Genomic DNA, 14,098 nt, shown 5'->3' on the forward strand with positions numbered 1-14,098 from the left:
AAATGTGGGAGAAGAACAAATGGGATCCAAGGGAGACAGCTGGGTGAGGGGATGATATTATTCCTCGGGCTTTATGGACTGACCTTTTATCTCTAAGACTCACATTTCTATTTTTCTCCAGAGCAATATTTTTCTCCCTACCCACTGCCTCTGTGAGGTTAATGTCCACTTGGTTCATCCCTTACTTCTGGGCCTACTTGATCTCATCTGCTGCTGCTTCAACATTGGATCTAGAACCTTATCTCCATTCCTACCTGTTGCCCAAGGTCACCCACACAGTTAGCAGTAGAACCTTGAGTAGAGCTCAGCTTAGACACTGGTCTAGTCTCTTTTCCCTTCCTTCTTCTTGCAGTGGTCTTCCCTCCATCAATAATCCCCTTTTAAAATGAAATGGTTAGAACACACTCTTTTTGTGTAGCTGTTGACCTTTTATTGAACACGCAGAGAAGGGGGGCGGTTATTGGGTCTCCTACTGAAATTGAGAGAAAGGAAAAGGAAGGTATGAAGCCACTTGCCACCTGCCATTCCATTGCAAAGGGATGAGATCCAGCTGAGGAAGGTTTGAATTTATTAGTATGTGCTCCAACGAACCTCCAAATTATCTCCCTCATGCACAATGTAACTACCAACTCCTGAAAAGGAAGAATGAGAAGTGGGTTAAGTGATTTAACCACAAAATCACCAAATAATGGATTTCACTTTCCCAGTGCCTCAGCACACTCACCACAAAAGGTTGCACCCTCACATCTGGATGCTTTGGGCATGGTCACTCACATCTGTCCCTCTCTTACCTTGATCCAGCGGTTGGCCGTTATTCAGGAGCTCCCAGAAGGTTCTGTTGTTATTGTTGGCTGTTAAGCCCTGAACAGAGGTGATGTAGGGGCCCCATGATCTCTCCTCCACTGTGAAACTGTGGGGACAGTAAATGGGTTATGGGAACTTAGAATTTTTAAAGGCAACCTTCCATGGGCATTTCTCAAACTTCAGTGTACGCAAGAATTACTTGAAGCTATTATCCAAAAAGGCAGATTTCCTGTCCCTGTCCTCAGATACTTTGATTCTGTAGGTCTGGGTGGGGACTAGAAATCTGCATGTTTCATAAACACTATAGATGATTCTGCTGCAGGGACTCCATAATCCATGCTAAATCATACAGGAATGATGCCCTGTTTCTGCCCTGCATCATTTCATAGGAGACACTGCAGTCAACAACTGCTAGTCTTCTGACCCAAGATAGTAACAGTTGAAGATACTAAAGTGCAGAAGAAAATGTTCACCTTATGTCCTAGAGGCACCATGAGCTAGTGGGCTTTCTTTTAGGGAAGAGGAACAGGAAAGAATAATTTAATATTTCATGTTGTATTTGTTATAAAGTGACATGACCAGTGTCTGTTTCACATTCCCTGGTCACATTTCTCTGCCTTTCTGCGAGCCCTTGAAAGCAACCTTTATAGAATTTATTTACATTACATATTACATATATATGTGTATATATGTACACATATATGTGTACATGTGGTGTATATGTGTATATATATGTATACATATATGCATATATAATTTTCTCTTACATTTTGGCATCTTACATCTTGTTACTAGACCCAGTAAATACTTGTCAATTAGATTTAGGGAGTCAGAGGAACCATATCTTTCAGAGGCAAAATCAATATTGTAATTTTAATATTTGACCTCTGTGGGCCATAGAACCCTAATCTAGGGGTCCATGAATCTGAAAGTGGGGGAGCATGGAGAGGCTTCAGGGCATTTGTGAAACCTCTGATTTAAAGGACACGTTGTGTGTGTGTGTTCACGTGTCTGGTATGAGCATCCATTGCAATCATCTGCTTTTCTTTTCCTTTTTAAGCTTATTTATTTATTTTGAGAGAGAGAGAGAGAGAGAGCAAGCATGTGCACCTGCGTGGGGGAGGGGCAGAGAGAGAGGTTGAGAGAATCCCAAGAAGGCTCTGTGCTCTCAGCGCAGAGCCAGTTACAGGGCTCAACCTCCCGAACCATGAGCCAAAATCAAGAGTTGAACACTTAACTGACTGAGCCACCCAGGTGCCCCTCATCTGATTTTCAAAGAGGTCAGTGATTCAAAAATAATGAACCATGTTCTAAAACAAAGTGACTAACAAAGTTCTACTTATTGAAAGAATTTTTCTGACAGAAGAGAGATCCCTGGGACTTACCCATTAGGTGAACATTAATTTAATACCTACTGGGTGATAGAAGATGAAAAGTCTTACCTTTTTTAAATTCTTGCCATGAGATGTAGATGGACAGCAAAGTTACCAGTGAAGAAGAGTTTCAAACATACTTTGTATTCAGGTGCTTATGTATTCTTACTGTGCCTTAAAATCACCAAATACCATCACCTTAGGTTACATACAGACATACCCAAATAGAGTTTCATTTTCTTTCTGAGCTGCTTTCATCACATCTAGGAAGACAGAGCCATTTGCTACGGAGACCGTGGTAGAATATGTTTCCTTGATTATTACCACAGAATAATTCACTTGGATTTGTGAGGGTGAGAGAGGAGGTGTCGCTGTTATAGGCTCCACAGTGGAGATGTTGAAGTCACCTGGCAGAGACAGAAAAGGAAAGAAGAATTACTATTCAGAATAATAAAAATGATGTTAGCGTTTACATGCCCATCCGACCTGAGTCCCAGTCTCCTTTTATGCAGAGTAGGATTTGCTACAAGGAGCCAGAATCAGCAGTCAAGAGGCAGATCTCTCGGTGACTAAACAAGATAGTCACCAGCTTGTAAATACATGTGTTCAGCTCCATTCCCAGCAATTTGAGCAATTCACTTGCTTCTGTTTCTCACAGAGGCTCCTGATTTTGTTTTTGCTTTGGTACAGAATACAATAATGCTTCCTTTTTGGGGGGTGCCTTTTTATTTCTTAACATTTATTGAAAACATATTAAGCGCCAGGCACTGTACTAACCATCATACATGGATTATCTTATTCAGTCCTTAGACAAAAAACCACATTAGATACTATTATCATTTGTATTTTTTTATATTAGTACACTGAAGTTAGAGATTAAACATTTTGTCTGAGGTCCCTAAACCTATAAGTGGCTGAACCAGGAATGAACAGAGATAAAAGAAAAGATACAGAGGTAACAGAGACAAAAGCAAAGTCTTCTTTCATACCTTGTTGAAAAATCAGTCGTTTGAATAAATGACTGTAATTTCCTTATAAGATTGCCATCTTCCTCCCATAGAATGTAGGACTTCCCTGAAGTATCACTCCTTGTACATAATGGAGAGTCAGACTCACCATAATTGGTTTAGAATGGGAATAACGCTCAGAACATCTCTCTATCCACCCATCAGAAAACATCCCTTTGGAGGCAGACATCACTTAATCAAGTCTGCCTTGTTTATCAATGTTTGAACCAAGAACAATACCTGGTACCACATTAAGAACAAGTCCTCTGGTGGTTATAATCACTGGTGACATATAGAGGACTGAGTTCTATGTGGGTACTGTTAGGCTTTAAAGATTTATCTGGTCACACTTGGTCCCTAAGAACACCTTAGACTCACATCTTAGGGTATCATGCTCTTTAGTGCTCTACCTGGGCCATAGACACAAGGAGAGTCTTTGTTAACATCCAAGTAGGTCTTTCCCATCAGGGCGGGTAAGATTTGAGCTGCAGCAGTTGGAATACGGAACGCTCCTTTATGAATTTCCATGATCACTGTGTCCAGAGTTTGTTGGCAATCCCATTTACTTTCATTGTAATAGTCTGATGAGACAAAGAGAGCCTAATGCATGAGAGAAGATGAGGGGGAATAAGAATGAGTGAGAGAAACATCAAATAAGGGGAAAGCTTACATCTAACCAATGTGGTAAATATTTATTGGACATTGACCATATAGGAAGCACCTTGGATAACTAGGATGCCTTTACTGTCACCAAAACATTTATTTATTTATTTTTTGAGAGAGAGAGAGAGAGAGAGAGAAAGAGAGAGACAGAGATAGATGGGGGAAAATCTTAAGCAGGATCCATACACAGTGTGGACCCTGACGTGGGGCTCCATACCATGACCGTGATCATGACCTGAGCCGAAATCAAGAGTTGGATGCTTAACTGTCTGAGCAACCTAGGTGCCCCATTCACCAAGAAGTTTATAAAGAGTTTGGGGATGGGTGGGAGGTGGGGAATTGATTAATAATACAACTGATAAGAGCATCCATGAGAACAGACTTTCTCTACCCTATTCACTCTTGTAGCCCCAGCACTGGAACAATACCAGCCACATAGGAGGCAATTGATAAACGTTGTTAACAGACAGATAATCATAAAGGAGCCCCTAAGATGAATGCCTTAGGAGAAGCATCCAACGCCATGGCCTTTCAGAAGAGGAAGAGCACATAAACATTTAGTGACACTTTGTAAAGGCTTGGTGCAGAAGGTGGTCCTTGAGGTGGGTCTTGACAGTATGACAACATTTCATTAGGTGCCATAAACAGGGGAGCACTATTCCCAGAGGGTCAGCATTATCAAGGATGCTAAAGTAGGTGCAGCCAGCGTTTGGCCTGCCTGTGATGAGACTGTCTAAATTTTGGCAAAATCCCCAGATGATTCCTCTTGGCCTGGGAGGGCACTGGGGAGACTCAGGGTGATAGTGGAAGAACAGGCTGGAGAAGGAGGTTGGGCCATATTGGTAGAGTTTCTGGGTGAGGTGTCTGATATTCTTTGCTTGGCAGTGGGGAGTCTGATAGGTCCTTGAATAGAAACTATCCAAGTGGCAGATGTGAACTGGGTTGAAGGGACAGAATGATGGGGTAGGAAAAGTTAGGAGGGTATCCAAGGAGTAAGATAAGGGCTTACTTGGGCTGGACCTACAGATGTGGCTCTGTAGTTTCTCAGGGAAACTTTAAATTAACCAAGAAGTCAAGAAGCCTTTGTGGAATATTTTTAAAAGGGATCATATTTCATTTCCTTTTAAAAAGTTATAGGCAAGTAGCTCTCAATTCTGCTGTGAGTGAACATCACCTGGAGGGTTTGAAAACAAGACCAAGGCTCATGCTCCACCTCTAAGTTTCTATATTAACTGGCCGGTGTGGAGCCTACACATTAATGTTTTCTCAAACCTTCTTCGGGAGATTCAAATTTGCAGCCAGGATGGGAAACCACTGTTTTATTAGGTCCAAACTCAGTAAGGCAAGCAACAGCATCAACAGCAACAATAGTAAAAACAACCTGTGTGATTGGATCCCTGTTATGTCCCTAGCTTCATCTTGTAATTTTTTCCTGAGGACCTTGCACTGGTCATGTTGAAAACCTTGATCTTCCTAAAATATGTTATGTTCTTTCATGCCTGAGGTCTGTGCCCTTGCTGTCCTCTGTCCCTTGGAAAGCCCTCTCCTCCTGGAGTGGCCTGGAAGACTCCGATTCAGACTAAAGACTCGGTGAATTTTTTTTCTGTAAATCTTTTTTTTCTCTCTTCTTGTATCTACCCCTTAGAGTTGAGGAAATCAGTAAGTGATGCAGGAATAAAGCCCCAGACTTCAAGGAACATATACGGGACAGTGTAGGTGCTGAGTGTGAATTTTGAAACCAACAGTTTCCATCCCCATCTGAATCACTTTTTGGCTTTGTAATGTTAGGCAAGTTAGTGATACTCCATGACTCATGGTCATATTCTAGGAAATGGAGGTGATAATTCTTTCCTCCGTGGATTGTTGTGTTCATTAATGACTGTGTCAACAAATACTAGCTGCCATTACTACCACTGCCTTTTATTACTTGGAAAACAATGGTCTAATTTGGGAGGTAAGATGCAAATGCAAAACAATGGTTTATGGTAAAGTGTGAAATTACATTTGCCAGAACAACATGACAGGTTATAGTAGACTCTAGAATTTCTTAAAAAAAAATTGTTGTCAGGAAAAGCTTCATAGAAACATTGGAGTGTGAAAGGTAAGGATTGAAGGTGAGGAGAATACATTTCCATCAGGGGAGACGAATCACTTAAAATCAGTTAGTATAGGAAAGAGAATGGGTAATATCTTAGGCTGATAAGAAAGTACACAGCTATTCTTTCTTTCATGACTCCCTTCTCTGTCTCCTGTTTTATCCTCTGACTTACCTGCATAGCTTCTCCTGTACTATATATGTTTCCAAGGAGACCATTTTCTTTTTTCTGAGAAAGAATCTTCTCTATCAGTGACTTTATATGATTATTGATATTATTTAAGTTCTCCATATCTGTTTTTTTCTTCCCATTTGTTATATTCTTCACACAGGTCAGAGCCAGGACAGCCATTGCACCAGTATCTGCCAGGAAACAACATATTGGTGATAGGGTGACCAACCATCCCAGTTTGCCTTGGACTGAGGGATCTCCTGATATGTAGGATTTTCATTGCTAAAAGAGGGACAGATCTGGGGAAACTGGGAAGATGGGTCACACTAGTTGATGATAGGAGAGAAGGATTTCGGAATATGGCAATCACCTCTCCAGTACTAACCACTCAAATATTTCAAGATCCCTTGTACCTTATACTCAATAGCTCACCTGTTGGTCAGAGAAACACATATGGATTTGCAGATGCATCCACATGAACAGTCTTCCACTTCTACATCTTGGCTGTTCTCATTTTTTTTTTTTTTTATCTCTCAGCCATATTGGCAAAGGAATAGAGAGAATTCAGGATGATACACCAAGTAAAATATGTCTTTGCAATTTTCCAGTGTTTCCATTGGGTTGATTAAGAAATAGCACTTAAGAGAATTTTTTTCCAATAAACCTTCTTAAGGGGGAGGATGAGACAAGAGATTGGAAGAAGGGAGGATAAGGTCTTTTTCTGTCTTATTACTTAGTTCTCCTTGCATTCTTTAGATGTGGTACCTTCTCTCTCCCATAGAAATGGTATGAGAAATCTCATATTCTCCTTATTATCCAGAGATACTGAGTTGTGATTTTCTTCGGGCCCATTGGAGAAAGATAAATGTGTGTATCTGGATCCATAGGGGCTGGGCAACAATACTAGCTGTCTATAGGGGGCTTTGTTTTGGATGTGTAAGCTGACCCAGGAGATTTCTGGTCCTTATCCTTTGGGGATACAGACTTTATTGATCAAAGTTTTGGGCCTTGTCACTGGAGAGGTCATGTTGTCCAAGTAAGCTCATACATCCAAATGGTCCCAATAAATGAGAGAAAGAGGCAAAGTTAAGATAACTGACTTCCACTGTTTCTTTTCTCTAACACTTATACTTCCTAAAATGTCTTATATGAGGATTCTTTCAATCAGATGGGAAAATTCAAGTCAAGAGTTAACATCCATTGGTCATATAACTCAAAGAAGAGGTAGGGTAAGAACCAGATCTTTCTACTGGATTGCTACACATCTAGAAAGATGCTTAAATGCTCCCCAATATCCATTCTTCTCAAAAAGAAAATTCTTTTCCCTGGACACTAGCATAAAGAGGATTTTTAAAAAAGTCCAAGTACTTACTGGTACAAAAAACTCAAAGGGAAAGACTTACTGGTGTCCGATATGCCAAAGGAATTGGGTTTAATGACTCACCTACTGAGAACTGTCCCTTAAAATAGAAATTTTTATTTTCAGGTTCGAAGATTTTAGCAACTTGGGTGATTGAAAATTTCCCCCTGAACAGACATAAGGCCAAAACATCCAGGCTGAGCTGATAGTAGTTAGTCAGTGGATTGCCATTGTGTTTCCCTGTCAGAGAGGAAAGAAATACCTTACTCATGGAAATAATACTGGAGTAATAAGTTTTACAGCCATTCCTACTTGCTTTATTAGAATTTCTTTACATTTAAGGAGAGGTGAGTAATAGAAGGGGGAAATCACTGGTAAAATCAGCAAACGTGAGAAATGTAAAGGCTGCTAAGAGCTACCAAATTCAACTCAACTCTTTTCATTTCAAAACTGAGGAGATTCAGTGATAACATGATAAAAGTACTATCCTGACATTGAGGTGTTTACAGAGCTAGGACTGGAACACAAATTTCCCACCACTAAGCCTCTTGCACTTTCAATGGTATGTGTTCAAACTACAAGTAGAAATAGAGACCATCTCAAAAGAAGATGGGATCAAAGAGGCCTAATGAAAAATAGGATAAATATCGGGTGGGTGTTGAAATAAAAACAACGCACCTCACTAACAGCTGTCATGGTCAGCCTACTTTTCCAGGTGATAAAGTACTTGTGGCCATCCTTTAGCTCTTATACTAGTATTGTATGCTTTGGTGCTTATGACAGTCATTAGTGTCTTGTGTTGCTCAGCTATTTCTGGTGTGTTTCATTATTTGTCTAAAGACAAGCTTCTCGAGAACAAGAGAACAGTGTCCTATAATTTGTGTGTGTGCTTGTGTAGGCGTGTGTTCATCATCATATGTAAGGTTGATGTAGAGTCAATGCTCAGTTGAATCTATTTGAAAAGAAAATTCAAGATGCCTGTCGGAAGAGAGAAGAAGGGAAAGTGATCTGCAAAAATATGTGAATGAATAGAATGAAGAGAAGAAAAGACTGAAGGGAAACTTCCTTCAGTTCTGAACCAGTGGAAGAGAAGACAAGGTTGTCCATGGCCTCTGAACATTTGATTCTCACCCATATTTTTAATTTCTGCTTTGAATTTATTTCTAAGGTTTTTGACCAGGTTAGGATAACGTATAGATGTTTCATCAGGCGTTTTGCATGCTCCCAAAGCCAGTATAGCCAAGGCAAGCTGTCCCGAGGTTAAAGTTGAAGCTGAAAAGAGAAATATTCAAGTTGAACAAGGTACATGCTTGTGATTTTTTCTGGCCTCCTGTCTTTCTTGTAATTTATATTGCCTGTCAGTTCTTTCATTTTCCCTACACTATACCAATATTTGACTGTTCTCTTCTTTATTCCCAAAGCAGAGCCTTTTCCAGCAGTACTGTATAAATGCAAGCTAGATTCTCGTCTTTCCCATGAAATCATGGGAGGTTTTGGGAATCATACAATCCTTGTAAAATTTAAAAGAAAAAAATAGATAATGAAACCTTGGGGTTTTCTCTCTTTGTGGGTGCCATCTTTCCAGGATAGTAATAATTGACTTGGATGTTCTGCTTCATAGAGTATGAAAATTCTCAGGCTTCTCATAATTCTTATAATAATATTGTGAGATGTGTAGGGGGAGATAGGAGTATATAATTTAGCAGATAGGAGTATATAATATTAGCAGATAGGAGTATATAATTTCTTTTGCTTTTCCTTGTGGCCTTTCGAAAGAAAATATTTTTCAGGACCCAAATAAGTAAGGTCTAGCTATAGAGAAAGTGGCAGAGGGTTGATGTTTTGAGGTACTTTTATGTCCCCTCAAATTTTCTACAGCTGGAATAGATGTAGCAAGTATACTTTGGACACACAATATTTTCCAAATATCTCTTGCTAGAGATAACCTATATGGGTAAGTTAGTGTTCTAAATCTTCTGGAGACTATAGGCACTCACCTTTATAATACACAGTGAGTTTGACTTGTTGGATCAGCTGTTGTTCTTGGCATTGGTTCAGGATCCCACCAAGTCTGAGGGACAACAGGACATTGGCAGCTTGGATTCCTTTGGTATATTTTGAATTGATCATTGTGTTTATCAGAGGGTTTAGATCAGTATAGTTGTTTTTGCTTACCTCTGTGGCAGGGGAGGGAAGAAATAGGAAATACACATTAAGAAAACATTAAGGAACAAGAGGCCTAGGATCAGGGTTGGCATTAAAATATTTAGTAACAGATATGGCACAGAGGGAACTGTCCAGTGGTCACTAGCTATGTGACTGGAACAGGTACAAAGGTGAGTCTGGAGCCTCTGCTACATCAGGTGATACTCCTTTACCAACCATCATGGAAGTGTTTCAATGTTTTAATACTGTTTCAGCCTTACTGTTGTGTGCTGGCAGAATATCAGTCCTTCCTGGGAGATCTAGTATCATTCCCTGATTTTGAAGATGAGGTCTAGCCGACGTGTCCTTAAAGAAACCTTGGTAATTGAAGGCTTAATGGAGACTAGAATATGCATCTTCTGACTCCCAGTCTGTAGTCCTTTCTATTTGCTTGATTCAGTTCTTTCCCTTTTCCATCTTTCCAAGTGACTTATGTAACTTTCCTGACCTTCAGTTTCCTTGTTTTATAATTGTGGATATTAACATCTGTTTTATAGATATTGGACAACAAATCATGTAAAAACTGCAAAATACCATACATACTATAACTTTTAGCTCAACTGGAGTTGCAATCATTATGTTTAGAGAATCAAGGAAACGTGAGTTCTCTATGCCTAATGTGAGGCTCAGAATCATGACCTGGAGATCAAGAGTCCCATGCTTTTCTGACTGAGCCAGCCAGGCACCCCTTCACCATTTTTCTCTTTAAAAGAGAGTTGTGGAGATCTGAATCACTGGTTACAGAAAGGTCATGGTTTGTTACAAGAACAATTGGACAATTGTTGAATCATGTTTGAGATATTGTGGAAGCATCTAGGTCAGCAGATTTTCTGGCACTGAAATGGACTTTTCAGTTCCTGGTCAACAACTCATCAGTTTCCTTGACCACTAAAGACAGAGTCAATCATTTTGTACAATGAATTGAACTTCAAAGCCTCCACAGAGACCCCCAATTCTTAGGATACAACAGAGGAAATGACAGGCTAGGAAGAAAACTTAGAAGTGGCAGATTTTGTGCTTTAGCTTGTGTGAACACAAGGCCCTGCTGTGGTGATGTTCTCTTCTTGTAGGCTACAGAACACCAGGAAGATGTACCCACAGACAGCACCACCTACTCATCTTTGGACTAGGTTTAAGCTCCATTCCAGGGAAAAGACTTACAAAAAAGAAATCATGCCCCTGAGAGCTATACCAGACTTCGTGACATCACTTCCTTCAACACCTTCCCCCAGTTATCCTCAATTTATGGATAAAGCTAAAAAAAAAATGTCAGAAACATTGGATCATTCAGCTAATAAGTGGTCAGACTACACCTGGCCAGTTTTTCTTTCTCTTACTTAGTATTTTTTAATAGGATCACACAATCTCCAGATCCTGTACCCAGAGGAGAGATGATGGGCTTGTACTCATCTCCTGGGAAGAAGAGTTGGAGGGGAGAAGATGTGTAGCTTGGAAAATCTGAACTCAATAGTGACAAGAGGGAAGTCTTCATTATTTGAAAGGGATTATTAACATTATTTTTTTTTCTGTGTAGTTGCAAAGTGTTAACCCTAAACCCATAAGTTGAACTTCCAAAAAAAATAAAAAAAGATTGTGCCTCAAATTCAAAAGATACTTTATATGATCTTGAAAAGTTTCTGGGATTGGGAATATTATATCATTGAAAATGAAGAAGAATACATAGTTACTTAGTAGGGTTGCTGTGGTGGAGAAAATCTGAATCTAGGAAGAATGGTTAGGCAAGTTAGCACTGAATCTACAACCTCTCTTAAAACAACATACATTGTGGAACTTTCCTCACCATGTCTTGCCACATTTTATATTACTCATAAAATCCAACCCCCTATAGAACTGGAATAGGTCACTCTACACAAGTGCCCTGCCACTAGTCTTTAGAAGACTATCACACTAGGAGTAATTTTAGCTCAAAGCATACTCACCACAGATCTCACATAGTTGTCTTGGAATAAGAGAAAACAATAGGAGCCCCAGTAGGGGCAGCTGGTGGGATTGTCTCATCTCTCCAACAGTGTTCTGGAATGGTGAGGGCTTGTCTGACTATTTATTGGGTGATGGGCAGAGGGTAATGAGAGCTCCTCCTTTAGCTTGCCTCAGCCTCTTTCATTAAGCAAACATTGAGCAATGTTGAACAATGTCAGGGGGTGTGGTCAAGTGTGTTTGTCCAAGAATTGTGATAAACCAGGAAGAAGTCTTGAAAGGTATGTTCAGGGAGGACGAGGAAATAATTTTTCTTCGTATCCTATCCTAAACTTTGGGATTCACATTCCTTGCTTGTCTTCAGCCCAGTGAAAATAAATTAAGTGAGGGGAGCCTGGGTGGCTCAGTCAGTTAAGCGTCTGACTTTGGATCAGGTCATGGTCTCACGGTTCGTGAGTTTGAGCCCCTCGTTGGACTCTGTGCTGACAGCTCAAAGCCTGGAACCTGCTTCGGATTCTGTGTCTCCTTCTCTCTCTGCCCCCCCTCTCTCTCTCTTTCTCTCAAAAATAAATACACACACACACACACACACACACACACACACACAAAGAATAAATTGGGTATTTTCCTCTTTTCCATTCCAACTTGGTGGTGTTTTGTTTATATCTCTTGAGACAGTAGATTTGATGGGGCAAGAGCTTGAAATGTGTAAAAATGAGAGAAGTTGTAACTCTGAAATTGGATCAGACAAGATGGTGGAACCTTGTACCTGAGGATCTTTGGGATAGTAGTTTTTGAAGTACAGTTTTCTTCTAAGTAGGTGCTCTGAGAGTTTCATAACCCAGGAGGAAAACCACAGAGATACACATCAAATGTGGATTTTTGCTATACTAGGAAAGATGCTACAAGTTACATGTAAGAAGTGCTGTCTATGAGTTCTTCCAAGAACTATCAGAGAATACGATCAGTTTGTCCTTAAAATGTTTGCTCTGGGTCAGCAAGATGGCAGAATAAGAGGCCCCCTACTCATATCCCCCCACAGCTGCAATTTTAATAGCCATCTGTGGACAAAAGTTTTTTTATGTGGGAGCTTTGGGTTCCAAGCAAGAGGTTGTGAAACCTCAGTGGAGCCACCGAGGAGAGCTTATTGAAAAGGCACAACAAAGAAGAAAGACTGTATCCACACAAGCTAAAGCACAGACTTTGCCAACTCTCATTTTTCTTTCTGGCCTTTTTCCCTGTTGCACCCTGAGAAGCCATGCTCACTGTCCATGGTCCTGGATACAGGCCAGAAAACAGCCTTGTCCCCTTGCGGACTTGTCTACAGCCCTGTTTGGCATTGGTCCTGCGAATAGTACCATCAGCCAAGGGACCCAGGAAGAGTCATGCCCATCTGAGCCTTCGGTGATAGGCCTGCTGACTTTGTTTAGGGCTATGGACCCTGAAGTAGCTGTGACCTGGCTCCAACATCAGTTATGATCTGGGAGCAGTCTTGCCCACCCAGGGACCTAGCAGGAGACCCATCTATCAGTGCCTAGGAGATAGGCTGTCTGACCTTGATCCAACTATGGATCCTGAAGTGACCCTGTGACCTGGCTCCATCTACTCTCAGCTGTGGTTCAGGGACAGTCCTGCCTGTGCAGGGATCTGTACTATGACCCAGCAGGAGCCAGGACTGTCATGCACCTGATAACAGGCTTGCTGTTTGCAGACCCGCTGGGGACCCAGCAGCAGCCAGATGATCCAGTTCCAACCCTGCATGACTATGATCCCAGAGGTAATCCCATCAGTTCAGGCGCCTGACAGGAGAAGGTCTTTACCTGTCAAAAACAGTTTATAAAGATGGAGAGGTGTTTGCTCCTTCAAACACACAGACACAAACGTAAGGCCATACAGACCACAAGAAGCAGATAAACATGACATCACTGAAGAAAACTAATAAATAGACCTAACAGACCTATGGAAGGAAAACTTAGCAAAGAAGCTCCTTGACATTGGTCTTGGCAAGGATTTTTTTGGATAGGACACCAAAAGCACAAACAACAAAATCAAAAATAAACAAGTGAGGCTACTTAAAACTGGAAAGCTTTTGCATAGCAAAGAAACAGTAAACCGAATGAAGAAGCAACCTATAAAATGGAAGAAAAATATTTATCAGGTGCCACATATCAAACAAGGTATTCATATCTAAAATATATAAGGAAATCCTACAACTCGATTGGAAAATAGGCAAAGGACGTGAATAGACATTTTTCCGTGGAAGACACACCAATCACCAACAGGCCCATAGAAAGGTGGTTAGCACCACCAGGGAAATGCATATCAAAACCACAGTGAGATATCACCTCACACCTGTTAGAATGGTTGTTATGAAAAAGTGATAATGAGTGTTGGCACTGGTGTGGAGAAAAGGGAACCATTACGCGATGTTGGTGGGAATGTAAATTGGTGCAGTCATTATGGAACACAGTATGGAAGTGC

General features: G+C 40.7%; 1 protein-coding gene across 1 annotated transcript; it reads right to left on the reverse strand.

Moving 5' to 3' along the window:
- Positions 1-407: 407 nt before the first annotated feature.
- TCN1 (transcobalamin 1) lies at positions 408-11,734 on the reverse strand. Its single transcript, XM_047878840.1, has 9 exons — positions 11,620-11,734; positions 9,472-9,651; positions 8,606-8,746; positions 7,559-7,714; positions 6,118-6,305; positions 3,595-3,784; positions 2,398-2,584; positions 792-910; positions 408-632 (listed from the first exon to the last, which is right to left on the reverse strand). The coding sequence occupies exons 1-9, from the start codon at positions 11,696-11,698 to the stop codon at positions 571-573; spliced, it is 1,302 nt and encodes a 433-aa protein (XP_047734796.1). The 5' UTR covers positions 11,699-11,734; the 3' UTR covers positions 408-570.
- Positions 11,735-14,098: the final 2,364 nt, after the last annotated feature.

This window comes from Prionailurus viverrinus, chromosome D1, assembly GCF_022837055.1.
Source record: "Prionailurus viverrinus isolate Anna chromosome D1, UM_Priviv_1.0, whole genome shotgun sequence".
In the NCBI taxonomy this organism is placed as follows: Eukaryota; Metazoa; Chordata; class Mammalia; order Carnivora; family Felidae; genus Prionailurus; species Prionailurus viverrinus.

What these genes read in the sequence shown, in the direction of transcription:
- TCN1 (XM_047878840.1), bottom strand. Translation starts at nt 11,698, where the DNA reads ATGAGACAATCCCACCAGCTGCCCCTACTGGGGCTCCTATTGTTTTCT. An exon ending in ACAACTATGTGAGATCTGTG is followed by an intron (nt 9,652 to 11,619) that starts GTGAGTATGCTT and finishes CCCCTGCCACAG; the next exon opens with AGGTAAGCAAAAACAACTAT. An exon ending in GAAAATGAAACTCTATTTGG is followed by an intron (nt 911 to 2,397) that starts GTATGTCTGTAT and finishes CTGTCCCCACAG; the next exon opens with TTTCACAGTGGAGGAGAGAT.